The sequence below is a fragment of the Microchirus variegatus genome (assembly GCF_963457635.1).
Source record: "Microchirus variegatus genome assembly, chromosome: 17".
NCBI classification, from domain to species: domain Eukaryota; kingdom Metazoa; phylum Chordata; class Actinopteri; order Pleuronectiformes; family Soleidae; genus Microchirus; species Microchirus variegatus.
The window spans coordinates 15,998,880-16,014,164 of record NC_139818.1 but is presented as its reverse complement, the minus strand read 5'-3'; the positions used below and the strand labels follow the sequence as shown (position 1 = coordinate 16,014,164).

The following is a 15,285-nucleotide window of genomic DNA, read 5'->3' as shown; positions in this document are numbered from 1 at the left end:
TGGCTGGATCTTGATGCTGCATGAACCCCAGGCCCCGCTGGTGTCACCCATAAGCTTTGCACTTCATGTTCACAAGGCTACATGGCAGTTGAGACATAAGCACGTTGTACGATCACAGTGGCAAGAATGACTCAGGAGGGGCCGAGGAAGAAGAGACGATGCCTGCAGAAATACATGCTCGATGAGTGTGGAGATTAACTTTTCATGCACAGAGCAGTTAAGCAACAACAACATCTATCTTTGTTCACGCTGACTCCACTCAGCTAATTCACCTAAATCCAATATTCACCCTCCACCCAATCACAACTCCACCCAAGGGAAAGATCTGCTTCTTCTCCTGTTAACTTTATAAGCCAGCAGCTATTTGGTGTCAGGCAGCTTGCGTACAGTTGGCCTTTAGAGCTCTCTCATCTAAACATAAACAAATCAGTTTTACTAACTAAATGTCGGGCTGCAACCCACACATGACACTGTGAGAGCAGTGTTGTGAATGTGTTGGGAGCAAACCAAAGCAGTAGAACCACAGGAATGGGCTAAAACATGCTAAAACCTTCCGTGGTGCAGCAGAGTTGGGTTTTAAAAATGTTTTTGTGCCTCCTTGCATGTCATGTGATTCATCATTAGAGGAGTCTATTTAGAAATATGTGACCAACTCTGCATAATTGGGTCAAGGGATAATACTAAATTAATCTCTGTGAATGAATCAAGACAGTCCAAGGAAGTGACAAGTTAAATGTAGTTGAAAGCTCCAGAAACAGCAAGTGTTCTTTTATAGTCAATAAGTCTCCACCTGCTCAAAACTCTATTTGTTTTGGAGTTCATGGATAATACACATTCCATGCACTATATATATATGTAATGTGTATTTTGGAATTATTAAAACACATGTTGACTCATGTTCAAAAGGAGTGGGAAGAAGTCTAGACTGCTCGTCTCCCTTATTTATATTATATGCTTACCCTGCTTCGTGCTAATACCACTAATAATAATTATAATCATTATAATAATCAACTCCATAACATTCATCAACTTCAACAGCTTCATTACATGGAAGAGAACATATGCAAATGGACCAAACAAAAGCGTAGAACCAAGTTAAACTGAACAGAAATTAATAAATAAACGGATCCCCAGTAACATAAATAGTATATATGAACATATGTAAATTAAGAAATTAATTTAAGTTATCTAAAGTTTATGGGACAGTGAGTTTTCACATGAAATGCAGATGACATTGATAAACAGAACTTCCAATACTTCTTAAGGTGAACTGAAAACTTCTCCGTTTAGCTGTTTCTGTTCCTCAAGCTTGATTATATGTCTATTGTCTTAAAATGATACGTTTTTTTCCCCTTTCCTTTTAACCCTTTAAGGTACTACTCAACCATTTGGTCGACCACACTTTAAGTCACTATATCTCATTGAAAAATGCATCAAGCTGAACTCACTAACACTTAATGTGACTTGTTCTGAATGTTGTACTTGAATTATGCAAACAAGGTTTATTATGAACAGACGTCTCAGCCGTTTGGTAGAGACCTGTATCTGAAATATTGTAGGGTCTAATTAAAAAAAAAAATTATAATAATTATTGATTTTCGTTACGAACTGTCCAGGGTGTACCCCGCCTATCGCCCAATGTCTGCTGAGATTGGCACAGCACCCCATACGACCCTCTGGGGGAGGATAAAGCGGCAGATAATGGATGGATGGATGGATGGATGATTTTCGTTATTGTTATCATAAGTAAATAAAATAAAATAATACAAAATGCAAATAAATCATTTTTCCTTTGCTTTTTTCTTGGTGTGTACCTTAAAGGGTTAAGTAGGATCAATTAATTGATGCAGTGTATTTGACTTGAGCATCATTATCCTTCATAGTTTCATATCTTTAGATAAAACACCAGCCTTCTTCTGGTCTGGGAGCACTGGGAGGGGAGGGAGTGCACATGGTTATTAATATACACAGTGGCAGACACACTGTTGGCTAATGTGGGTCAAATGTGCAAAGTGCACGTGCAGCGTGCTAACACACCGAGGGGATGTTATCAGCCTCCGCTCTGAAAGCACCTCCAGTCTGACTGGAAGCGTCACGAGTCCTCTGTGTGCTCCAGCTGCAAACGTACTAGAGAAATCAAGCACAATGTGAATGGCATTACTTAGAAACTTCCGTGTCTGCTTATTAATGCACTGCAAGGCTGCTGTGTTTCATTCCCCCACTTTAAAGGAGCAGAAATGTTGCCGTGCCTGCTGCGAACTGTAAAAGTGAGTGACAGTGTGCCGCTGAACTTGTTCTACATACTCATCGAGCCCCTGCATGCTCTCAATGTTCTCTCAGCGTGTTCTGTCACACTTTCTATTTTAATGTTAAAGTCTGGGTCCAATCGGATTCTCACTGTGTCTTGAAGGAGTTAAAATCGGGGTTAATCAAGCAGGAGAAAAAACACTGCAGTGTTTTCAGTGCACTTGATTCCCCTTTGAAATCATAAGCACTTTTACGTCTTACCTGCTCAACGATTAAGCTTTGACAGGTTATTCATGATTTTTGGAAGAAGCAGCTACAAAAAATGATAAGTGGATGCATTTGTCCTAGAACTTACACACACTATAACGTAAAGGACACCAGTGTGTGTGGACTTTATGTCTTTCTTTACGGTTCCATGCAATAAAAAGCAGACATAGAAAAACACTTCCTCACATTGAGCTCACAAGGAAGTGCACTAATATGTTTTAAATGATTAAATGGGAAGTGTTTTTTTTTTTATTATTCAGTTTCAGATATACAGTAAGTTAAGTCACGTAGTCTGGCTGTTTCCCACTGCTGTAAAATTCTCCTCATCAAACAACAAACCAATTAAATGTAATCCTCAAATGAAGATGTATGCTCTAATTAAGACACTATTTCATCAGTCTATTTTCAGTGGTTGTTGAGTGAAGTCTCTGCGCGACACTGAAGTCCTCGGCTTATTAACTCTGACTGAGGGGCTTCAAATTACCAACAGACTTGGTTGAATAGTTGACATAATGAGAGGCGGCTAATGGGGCAGAGAGTTATGCATGCATGTCATCATCAGCAGTGCTGGGAGCAACTGGAAACTCCATTTCTTTTTTTTTGCTCGACTGTTATCGTGCCTTGGTTTTTGTTTTCTTGTTCGTTGAATAGAGCAGATCCATGCCTAATGGTGACATGTGATCGTGATGTTTTCGGCTATTTTATGAAAACAGGGTTTCAACTGGAGCTTTGATCCACATCCTCTCTCATATCCCGTAGCCTTTTGATGAAGTGGAATTCCTTTGGTCTCAGCACAATTGGTTTCCGTAATGATTAAGAGCTGCGTAACTCAAGTTGTTTTTATCTCCTCCTCCTCTTTCCAGATGGCAACTATTTGAATAGGCATGCACAGCAGTGATCAGTACATGCTTTTAAAAAAAAACAATCAGGCATTCAAGTTTTGTACTGTTGTACAGTATTTAGTTTAAAAAAAGGAAGCTCAGTACTGTATAACAGAGAGCTACAGAGTGTAAATATGCATATGCAACAGAGCCAACATCACCTGAGCTTCATTCAGAGACTTCAGCTGCCATGATCCACACCTACATTCAAGAGGACACACAGACCCATCAACAGCCTGTAGCCATTAGGGAAACAAATGTCTACACTCTTAGAAATAAGGGTTCCAAAATGGCCCTTCTGCAAGGGCTGAGGTTCTACCCGGAACCATTTGCTTCTGAAAAACCCTTTCTTCAGGAAAGGGTTTTTCAAGGGTTCTTGGTAACACTAATGGTTCCAGTAAGAACCATTTTGATCCAGAGAACCCTTTAAAAACCCTTTCCCGAATAAATGGTTTTAAAAGGGTTTATACTTTTATAAAAAGGTTCTAGAAGATAAAGCTCGGAGGAGACAAACCTTGTCAATCACCACATCTGTCCCAGAACTGTCTCCTTCCTGCAGTGATTTGTGTTTTTCCAAATACCCAGGAATTGTCCCTGCAGCTAAAAACAATATTTCACAGTTTCAGATATCCACAGGAGCTCGGAGGTCCACATGCCATTTGTAAACCGAGTCTGGTGCCAATAGTTTCCCCCTGCACTGGTCTGTCAGAGACAGGGCCAGCAAAGATCTCAGAGGCAGACAGACGGGCCACACTCACTGTGAAGTCTGCTCTGGAGCAAACAATGATGGAAAAGTCAATAAACAGACAAGTTAAGTAAATAGAAAATCTGTGTATTAGCCATCTTTTGTTTGATATTCCATGCCTTGTGAGATAGGTTATAACACGACATCATACAATTATGAAACAGTACAGTTTCATAAGTGAGTGCAGTGATTTTAACCTGGATTTTAAAAAGAAATATTCACATTTGGTGCTGATTTCAGTTCCTCTGGTTTGTTTGTTCCACTTGTGTTCAGCACAACGATCAAATGCTGCTTCGCCATAATTTGGTCTGAACTCTTCCACAGTAAATGTCTCTCATTGTGAGACAAGATTCATTCAGTCTAAATGCCAAGGTTGAAAATTATCAGGCATATTTATGTAGCCCCTTTTCTTTTCTAATCATAAAAGTTTCTTTTCTTTTCCACCATGACAATCGGCACATCCTGCAGCAGCCTGCAGCTCGGTGCAGTGCAGGAGTCCTCACCTCCTCTAAGAGCTGCTGATCCAACATGTAACCCTACACCACTGCATGCAGGGTAAGGCAGGGCAGGGCCACGAGTTTTTTACACAATTAAATATTCATGTGAAGATGTTTTGAAAGACTCTTTGCATTTACTAAAAGTCACTCTAGTCTAAATAATGGATGGTGCAAAGCGACACTGGAGACGGTGGCGCGGTCTCAAAACAAAGCAGCAGGCAGGTGCATGAAAACCAGAGAGCGTCATCGCCGTTGTAAATTAATGAACAACGAATCTGCAATTGTTTTTCTGGTGTGTACAAATGCAATCAGCAGTTCTCAGGGGCCCCATTCTGACCCTTCTGCTCAGCAGCCATGACACAAGAAAAATATGTAAGAAAAGAAACACACCATGTTTCAATATTACTCTGCTAACGTGCAGATTATGCACCGTCATGTTTCTTTGGCTGAAATAAACATCTGGGACTAATTATGCCAAATGTCAACACTTAATCAAATGTCACCTCTCAGGTATGTAAATAACTGTGAGCTCAGTAATAAATAATAAAGGCAGTAATATTTACTCTCAGCTTCTTCCATGCCTCATTTATGTCAAACACTGCCCCCTGCTGCCTACAAATTAAAACACAGCCAAAAGGGCACATTTTATGTCTTTTTTTTTATTTTCTTCATAAAAGCAGCTCATTTATTTCATCTCCTTTGTCCAAAACAGTCAGTAGAGAGACACACCATCTATCATCAATTTGACAACGTGATTGTGTTTTTAAACCATCAAACACAAGAATTACCATGATAACGACGGCTTCTTGTGTCACAGTACATTTTGAAATCGAAGAACAAGTTGAACGGGATTTTTATCAACACTTGTTTGCAGAGAGTTCAGTCGTTACAGTAAAGTACATCACGTAAAAGCTGAGAAACTGTACACAAGCTTTACCGTCATTATTTAACTTCCAAACTCTGTTGTGCAATGAAATTACTCTTTAGTAATCTGAATCAGTATTTGCCACTGGCAATTACAATCAATACAGTAGATTCTAAACAACAATTTGTTGAGCTTAATGTGAACCCTATATTATTCATATAAAACAGTTTTTGACCTTTTATAAAAAATACAATTGTATACAACAGAAAAGAAATTCATTAATTAAATAATTAATGAATGCAGCGTTTACTTCCCAGCAGCCGGATTCTGAACAATTTGTCGATTCTTTGTTGTTTTGCTTGGCTTCTCCGCCTTCTCCTTTTTAACTTCACTCTTCTTCACTACCACCTCGCTTCCCTCGTTCCCCTCGGTCCCCTCTTCCTCTGACTTGGAAGGGACTTTCCTCAGCTTGTGTTTGCCTTTGACAGGAGCCGAGAAGGTGAGCGAGGACTTGAGGAAATCCAAGGGGAAGATGCCCACGTCTCCGTCGAAACGGTTCTTGGTCACCTGTAGGGACCTACGGCCAGGACACGTCACCAGCTTCTTCTCTTGTAAAATGAGAACATTGTCTGCTTCTTGGCTGGCCTGGGTTAAAGAATGAGACGTGATGAGACGTGATGATGTTTTGATTATGTCAAGCATCTAAAGTTGTCATAAAATAATACATTTCTTCATTGCAGTACTGGTTCATTTTCTTCTCTTATCTTAATTCAGTTGCACAAGGGGAGAACATTTTGGGTTAAAATTAATAAAAATCTGACTAGATTAGTACCAACTTTTGTCTAGAGACACATCTCAATTTGTGCTCATTGTATCCAGTGAATGAATGTTTTTCAACGGATTGGGTACGTTGTTATTTCTTTATTCCGATTCCAATTACGTCAATTTTTGTACACGCAAATGACCAAAATATACAAAAAACATTGCTTAAGTTATAAAAACGCAAAGTACAGGACTTTTTTGTGAGTCCTAAACATTTACCTTGGCAGAACCAAAAATAGATGCAGTTTGCAATTCCCGGTCATCCTCCTCTTTCCTGGGGTGAATGATCAGAGTGACGTGGCAGCAGGAGTTTGTGGCAAACTTCCTGAACGCCCCAACAATGTGGTCCTGAACGGCATACCTGGGTCACAAGAACCATCAGTTTATGTCCACATTTGCCCCAAAGAGTGCACCTTTAAAAAGAACTAAAACTAATGTTTCCATTTGTCTCGACTCACTTGTCTGCTGAGAGGTTTTCCTGCCCCATCATGAACTGCAGGTTGTCAATCACCACGTGGTTTATGTCATAGACGTAGACGGCGTGTTCCATGGTGTCCAGCACTGACCTGTGGGAAAAAAAAAAAAAGATTCAAGAAGGGTACCAAGTACTCTGCTTATCAATGTGTATATGTCCTGAACCAACAGTTGTAACAAATTCCACACACTATATGAAAAGAAAATACACGTGACTGGACTCCTAGAGCTATGGCAAACCTTACTTGATGTTCTGCTGCCCATGGAAAGTCATAAAGTATAGAGGCAGCTCTTCAAACTTGTCTGCCCAGAAGTCGTACTGCTCCAGGTTCTCCTCCAGCCTCTGCATGGCGAACTGTGTCAGCATTATCTTAGCCAGACGCACGTTGTTGATCTCAAAGCTGCCCCACAATGTGTTTACGCCCTGCATGCAAAGGTCCAGGGCAAACTCACTGATGAAGGTGGTCTTTCCACTGCCAGTAGGACCTAGTAAATACAGAAACATTCATAAGATAAACTATAACATAAAGGTGTGAATAAAAGGAATTACAACACTGTACTTCCTAATACCTGTAAACACAGTCAGCTCCCCCTTGCGGTGTCCCTTCAGGATGCGGTTGAGCTCTGGAAACCTTGTCCACTTCACTCCAGCAACCTGCTCTGTGTTCAGCAGCTCCCCATACACATCCTCTCTGAGCTGCTTGAAGGAAACAATGGACTTATGGGCAGCTGGGATTGAGCTTTTGATGATGCGACTCAAGTTTTTTCCTTGGGCCAGTGCCTCTACGGGACATGGCCGGAACTCTCCAGGTCGCACCAGAGAGCAGCGCCTCAGACCGAGCTTGCGAGAAAAGATCTTTGACGCTTCCCAGGAGCGAATGTCTCCTCCCAGCCACAGTGTCACTCGCTTGAATTGTTCTAGATATGGCAGCAGGATTGGAGGAAGGCAGCTGACCCCACGTGGAAGAGCAACACTGGGGAGTCCTGTGGCCTGACTCACAGCCAGAGTGTCCATCTCACTACCAGTCAGAACTATGTCAGAGTCCATACGGCCCACCAGATGGAGGCCAAACAGGTTGTGATAAGAGCCGCACTTTGGGACTGTAGCTTCAGTATAGGTGACTTTGTCAGCGTCTGTGTTTTGTGCAGAGAGAAGCTTCACGCCTTTCAAAGAGGAGTCAGGGCCACCGAACCAGGGGAAAACAAGACTCTTGGTCGGCTTAAAAAGCCTAACACCAAACTTCTTTAGTGTTGCATTAGACACTTTTGTGATCTGAAACAAAACGTTAATAAAACACATTTCATCACTAGACAGCAGGTAGTTCAAAAAAATGTGGACCATGTATGATGCAGACCACATAGCTTTTGAAAAAGTGGACAAAATTGATAATACATTCATTATTTAAGTGTCATATGGTTAGCATGCATGCACAGCTATGATATTATTCACATATTTCCTTCCACTCATCTCTAAAGCTGATTCATATCCAGCACTTCATCGCCAATCCACACTCAATAATACCTGGAACATGGTTTTAATCAGCACGGCTTCATCCTCGGAGACGTCACTGAATGGAACAGAACTGGACCAGATCCTCTGCACCTCCCTAAGTTCCCTCTCCCTCTCATCCTGCTCCTCTACAGTCTCTGGATACCCCAGGAGCACGTGGGGACTGAGAAAGTCCTGTTCTTCCTTCTGCATCACCTCCAGACAATCCTGAAGATCCTCCCAGCTCCCTTCCACCAGCGTGTCCTTGCAAAGAAACTGTCCAGTGGTTTTGTCAATGAACAGGGAGAAACTGTCCTTCCTGTTAGAGGAATCGATGAAGATGCTTGGGATGTGGAGGCAGCTGTAGCCATCGTGGAAGACAATCTCTTTGGAGCGTATGTACTGTTTGATTTCTGTCACTGTGACTGGACTCACAGAGAACTCGACAGTGGACGTGGCATCCTTTTTAAAAGTCCTTTTCCCACTTTGTGCCAGGAAAAAACGTGTGCCACAGAGCCTCTGAACACAAGCAGCATCATAAGGCCTATGGATGAGTCTGTGAGTGAGAAGTCTCAAACACAGGGATGAGAAATGTCTTTGGTGGAGAAACATTGGGTCTGCCGCCTGCAAGAGACAGGCGGTGCCCTTCAGTAGCAAGTTTCTCCACATCTATTATCCGTTTAGGACATTGAACCTGCAACAAATATGACAACGTGAAGAGAAATCAAAGGTATAGCATGCACAACTCTTGAATGACCCCTGCTACTCATAGAAAGCACAAACAGTGGTGACACATACACATACACACAGAGACGATACATAAAAATTAGCGTGGGAGAGTTATCTGACTCATATTCATGAACACTTAGAGTTTAACAATAATACGTTTAATAATAATTACCTAAATGCGTTTGCTGGCTCTTCATGGTTTCATATTCCTCCTCCATGCTTTTCTTACCCGGGCTTTTCGGTGCGTTATCAAAACAAGTCCGTGGGAAACAGTAACACACGGCGAAAGAAATGGCACTGCAACATTACACATTTTTAATCCTCCTTTGAAAAAAAAAAAGGATTGTTTAAATAAAATAAGGATTGTTTCTATTTATTTATCGCCATTACCATTATTTTCATGGTCACAGTTATTTCTGTGTTGTGTAAGTGTTGTGTCAGTTCCATGTTTCCCTCCGGACACATTGTGGACGGACTGCGCACCATACGTGCCCGTGAAATCGTCCTCTGTGGATGTTACTGCTGTTTTTACATTTATTGGCAGGGTTTTTTTTGTCCAAACGGTTGTGATATTAGATGAATGTTTAGTTGGTCATCAAACCGTGTTTGAAAGATGACTTCCAGGGGGACGCCGAGTCGCTTTCTGAGAAGTGTTCTTCAGAACGGGCTCGGTCGCTATGTCTGCCAGCTGAAACGGATTTCTATCATCTTCTCTAAAACACACCAGAGCTCATTGGGAGTTAGGTAAAAAACACCGTTGAGATTAAGTCCTTTATGTTATATTCTGTTTTGATTTTGATTTTTTATTTTTTATTTTTTTTAAATAACAATTTCAATTTTTTATTGTATCTGGCCAGGCCAGATTAACAATTTAGTAATAAACAATCATGAATGTAGCATTCAGTCTTGAATAAAAGTACCTTTAAGGGATACTTGCGTAAAGTAAGGGTAAGGGTTGTCTCTCAGCTGAAAGGTTGTGGGTTCAATTCTTGGCTCTGCAAGTCTATGCGTCTTTGAGCAAGACACTTAACCCCCATGTTGCAGCGTGTGAATGGGTATGAAAGAGGAGTGAATGGGTGAATGGCAAAACTAGTGTAAAGCATCAATATTCAGTATCAAGCACATGATACACTTATAAAATTGAGAAGAACATGAGATTAATCCCAAAATTTTCAAAATACACAAATAAAGAAAATAAGAACATACACCATATCTATACAGAGAATAATGAGTCATTTGTGATTATCTTCATCTTCTTTTTCAGGGAATATATTGAAGAAGGAGTGGTGGATTATGCCAAGAAGAACCCTGGTACAGTCGTGTATGTGTCTCCTCAGACTAACACGGTTCCCAAAATAGTTGCAGAGTATTGTAAGTACTTTTACATTTTGTTTTAATTTGGCCTAAATCTGACTTCCTGTCTGGATTGTATTACTATAGTACTTTATAGTACTATTATGATCATAAATCTGTATAGTTCTAACCTCTAATTGTTTTTCTTATGACGACTTTTGCTGTGTTGAGTATGTTGTATTATGAACTTGATAAGCAGTTTATGATGTGTCAAATTGTTTTACATTTGAAACAAATAAAGATCCATTTATTGCATGTTCAATTGTAATACTCTTTAGATACTGTAGGGGGCATCATAACACTGTTTTTTCCATGACTGCCACTGACAGATGTAGAAGCGAAACACCATTAGAGGTTTCACAAGACATGTCCTAAGGTTCCTGTGTACAATTATATGTATTTCACAATCAGTTGTCTGTCAGCAACAAAAAATATGATTGACAATTTCCTCTTTTTCCTTCCTGCAGTAAACGGCAACGTGCGGGAAGAGGTTGTCATCTGCAAAACGCCGCAGCAGATTTCAGAGCTTTTTGCTAAACTGACCAATCAGTCCGGCTTGGACATCATCCGCATCCGCAAGCCCATCCACACAGACAGCCCGAGTATCCAGGGCCAGTGGCACCCCTTCACCAACAGGCCGCCGTCAATCGGCCCCATTAAACCACAGACGCAGCTGAGTCAGTAGCAGTGAATCTGTAGGGAAATAAATGGTTAAACCACCCGAATAAACCAATCTGCGCAGGGTAACTGCTTCTCATGTTTCCAGCTGTTTTCCTGTGGGTTTTTCTTGGATATTTCTGCAGAAGACCCCACTGCTGATTGTATATTTTTTTTCCCATGCCCTTTGGTCTGGTGTTGGCAGTGAAGTCACTCGTGCCGTGCAGAACAACACACGTGCTCCCAGCCCTGAATGCCACATTTAAATAGACTTCATTTGAATCCACTAGAGGCTTGTTGGTTGGCATATACAAAAACAGAAAACAGTTGTTTTTTTTATTTGTTTTTTTTTATTAATTAAATATTTGAAGATTCATGTAAGAGCAGAAGTTATTATGAAATAAAAACCTTGTTTTTGCAAACGTTGGCATTGGTGTATAAATTTAGATTTTCTTTCGACTTGTTGTTTAAAGACAACTGACAGGGTTTAAACGGTGCTGCTGGTGGAATTATATGACTTAACTGCAGTGAAACTACTGTTTCTATGACAACCCTCAATAATCCAGAGTTTAAATAAACATTACAGATGTTGTGTGGTAGCTTGAGGGACGACGCTTAACCTTCTCGTCCGCATGCAACGCAACAGGAAACCATCACATCTTCACAACAAAAATAGCACATGCAGCCAAATGTTGCTGATCAGAATAAAATTGGGGGCGGGACTAGATAAGCTTTGCTTCTCCCGCTGTCCCTTTCGGTCATGTGTATGAATGTAAATGCTGATGTATGCAGATGTTGATTACTTGTCATGCCCGAAATAAACGATTCATTCATTCAAATAAACATCAAGACCTGTAAACACTGAACACTTGCCTTATATTCTCAATTACCCAAATACTTGTGTAAGTACAACTGTATTAGTAGAAAAAGCTCTTTAAAACTGTAATTCTAAAGTTGCAGAATGGTCCTGTGAGGAAAGGTAATAAGTGAGGTGTCCCATACAAGATCTGCCTCTGAAATGTACTCTCAGCATGAATAAAGTCGCTGAAAAAGGAAATATTCTGGTATGATATCAAATGAAACTGCAATCAGGTTGGAGAGAGTGGTCACTGCAATGAAAATATGAAATGATTTAAAGATGTTTTTACATATCTTTCATTTCTCTGTTTATCAGAGCCACTGTGCGATCCCCAGTACGCAGCCTGACCCACACTGGGATGTTAAAGCCTCTTAATAAAGATGCCGTTGCTAAGTTACAAGCCTTGAACAGGGTCCTAAAAACATTTTTCTTACTCCCAATTGAAGGAGATTGCAGTTTACATTTGTGGTTGTGTATGTAAGCGACTGTGCGGTCATGTGAGCCGTAGTCCCGGTGGACGACGGAGGTGTTGCACAATTCTATAAACAACTGGGTCTCTTGAGAACAGGGATCCAGTGTGAACATGTTTCACATAGTTAATTTCCTGACCCCCCGCCCCTGAGCCGGAAGTGATTATTAAAAAAAAACAAAACATTTACACAAATGCAAACAATCATTTAATGAATGCAAATAAATAAAGACATGGGATTCAACATAAAAGTTCCGTCTTTATCTTAGGGTGGTTTAACTTTATCTGACAAAAAAAGCAACAGTGTCATTTCCACCAAGACCTAATAGGTTAAAGTTCATTATCTACACCAGAAAGCTGTACAGAACCAACTAGATGGAAAGTGTCACAGTTCACAGGGGTGTACTACAAAGTTTTCATGTAAGAACAGTGCAAATTGCAAAACTAAACCAATTCCTTTGGCCAACACTTAAAGAAATAATCTACATCTAGTGTACTATTTGTAGCTGCTTGCATATCAAATAAGCAGGAATGCAAATACTGTTACAGAATCTGCTAAAAACAAGTGCTCTGTTGTGGGGTTGTGTACAGAAAGATGAAGACTGGCAGCCAACGTGTTATTGATTTTTTCCCCACATGGACTATACTACACAACACATTTGAGAGCCATTGCTTGTTGTAAACAGATTTTCCCTTGAGTGATAATGAAGCAGCAGCAACAATGGTTGCAGACACAGATGAAGCGTCCATTGTTCAACACTTGGGAAAGACGAAAATAAGGGGAGCTTTATTAAATGCACAGTTAAGTACAGCAAGAAGTAAAACTCAGTAGAACCCATAGACATAATTTAAGATCGACTTTCATAACAAACCCCTATTGTGAAGCCTTTAAATTCATGATTTTACCGGTCACCTCCAACCAGGCACCAATTGAATGAGACCAGCTGTCAATCACATTGGTGTCCACTTATATATATGTGCCATTGTCCTCTAAATGGGAACATCATTTTCAAAATAGACGTCATGTTCTATCGAAGAAGACCTGAAAGTGGTGATTTAAGATCCTTAACTCCTCAGGAGAATGTTTGCTGAGGCTCTTTTTCTAGACTTACATTCCAATGGAGTTTAACTTTTTGTTACCAGCAGAATTGCAGAAATATCTTGTTTCTACTGATTTGGCCTCATCCAGCGAACAGGAAGACTTTGTCCAAATCTAATATATTATATTAGATTTGGACAAAGTCTTCCTGCGTATTATGCTCTATGGCAGAAGCTGCAATCATACTTCCGGTGAATCAATCAATCTTCTCAGAACTGCAAGTACGTAAGTTTGAATCTCATACTTGAGATAAAGGGGATAAAGGCCCAGACATGTGGACAACCTCTCCTCAGTGTTATTCATGCTGCTGTGCTCAGCTATTCTCACAATAAGCGACTATTTGTCTAATCTGTGACGAAAATATAGTTTCTCCTTATAACTGAAGTGCAGTTATAAGGAGAAACAACATTTTTGGGGCAAGTGTGACTCACTTACAGACACTTAAGGCTCGAGACTCAATAGGCTCCTTTAATTGCCCAGATGGCATAATGCACTCCATCAACGAAGTTTTCGAATAAAGTGACTATTTAGGAAAATGAAATGACAAAATCTTCAAGTGCAAAACAGTTGCTGTCTTTTATTCATCACCTGTTCCCTGAATGACTAACCAGGACTTGAAGGTCAAATGTTCCTCTGTCAGCCTCTACCGGCAAAGACGACAATGCTCTGTGCAAACAGACGGCACACTCCTGTCCTCTCCTCGTGGAAGTGAGCCAAAAGCTGCCATTACTGTCAGTGATGCTGACAGATGCGCACAGCGAGTCACCAGCGAGACGCTGCTGCTGCTGAGCTGCAGCCACGAGAGCTGATTAATGATTCTGCTGGAGAGACAGATCTTTATTTACCACTGACAGGTGGTACAAATTACTCATTTCAGCCACTTCTCTCCCTGTTATACCTGTACAGATTAATCACGGTGCTGTTCATCTTGCCAAAGAAATACTGAAAGATCTGCACATTGTGTTGTTTTGCCATTGCTCTAAGGTCAAGTAAACAACTGAGTATGCTTTAGTGAAGGTCCTCTCGACTCTACTGATTTGGAAACCTGCCACTGGCAGCTTATTCATGGCTGAGGACAAGCACAAATCTGTGCCTGTCATTTAATGTAGTTTTAAGGACAAGGTGAAACCCATTTTTCTCTCTTAGCAACGTCGTGTTTGAAAGAATCCAGTGCGTTTTGACGTAGATGGCATGAAATGATCTTCTTGATGACAAAATATGTTCAGGTGTTTAAGAATAAATGAGTCAAATATAGTAAAAAATCTGTAACCATATTCTTAACAGTAGCTCATCCAAGTGTGTGCTTTCTGTGGCGAGCTCTGATCTGAAACTGACCGTCCCTTTAGTGAACTACTCAAGCTGCTGTACACAGAGTTTCAGAGTTTGCTACAGATGTTTTCTTGAGACCTGGCACAACACACTGCTACTAACGGCTGCAACGGTGATGCAGTTATTGCTATTTACATGACAACGCAGGAATTAGGAAAGGGTGGTTTAAACCAAGTGTCCTCTGAAGGTGGCACTTCACATGGGAAATCTGCCACCGTGGCTGTAAAATGTCTGTAGGTTGCTCTTGTACAGAGAAGTGCAGTTCTATAACAGATTCTGAAATTTTACAAGTCTCACAAAGGAAATTTTAAAGTCCTGCAATTCTGGGCAATTACACTGCATCTTCTTTAACATGGTTAATAATAAGATGTTTGTCATTGTTAAGGTTTAGTGTTGCCTAAATTAGGAGAACATCCAGACAAATCAAGTTATTATGACCATCAGACTAGAAGGACTTTTAGGTCTGTGACTATGGCTGAGTCAACACTTCCACACCCTCCAAA

General features: G+C 40.6%; 2 protein-coding genes across 2 annotated transcripts; one reads left to right on the top strand and one right to left on the bottom strand.

The window, feature by feature from the left end:
* Nucleotides 1-5,808: 5,808 nt before the first annotated feature.
* twnk (twinkle mtDNA helicase) lies at nt 5,809-9,257 on the bottom strand (the record flags this gene model as incomplete). Its single annotated transcript, XM_083903696.1, has 7 exons — nt 9,189-9,257; nt 8,321-8,981; nt 7,369-8,071; nt 7,044-7,284; nt 6,783-6,890; nt 6,544-6,685; nt 5,809-6,147 (listed from the first exon to the last, which is right to left on the bottom strand). The coding sequence occupies exons 2-7, from the start codon at nt 8,954-8,956 to the stop codon at nt 5,809-5,811; spliced, it is 2,169 nt and encodes a 722-aa protein (XP_083759822.1). The 5' UTR covers nt 8,957-8,981; nt 9,189-9,257.
* Nucleotides 9,258-9,566: 309 nt separating this feature from the next.
* Nucleotides 9,567-11,054, top strand: mrpl43 (mitochondrial ribosomal protein L43; the record flags this gene model as incomplete). The annotated part of the gene is made up of 3 exons (XM_083903448.1): nt 9,567-9,760; nt 10,281-10,387; nt 10,837-11,054. The coding sequence occupies exons 1-3, from the start codon at nt 9,630-9,632 to the stop codon at nt 11,052-11,054; spliced, it is 456 nt and encodes a 151-aa protein (XP_083759574.1). The 5' UTR covers nt 9,567-9,629.
* Nucleotides 11,055-15,285: the final 4,231 nt, after the last annotated feature.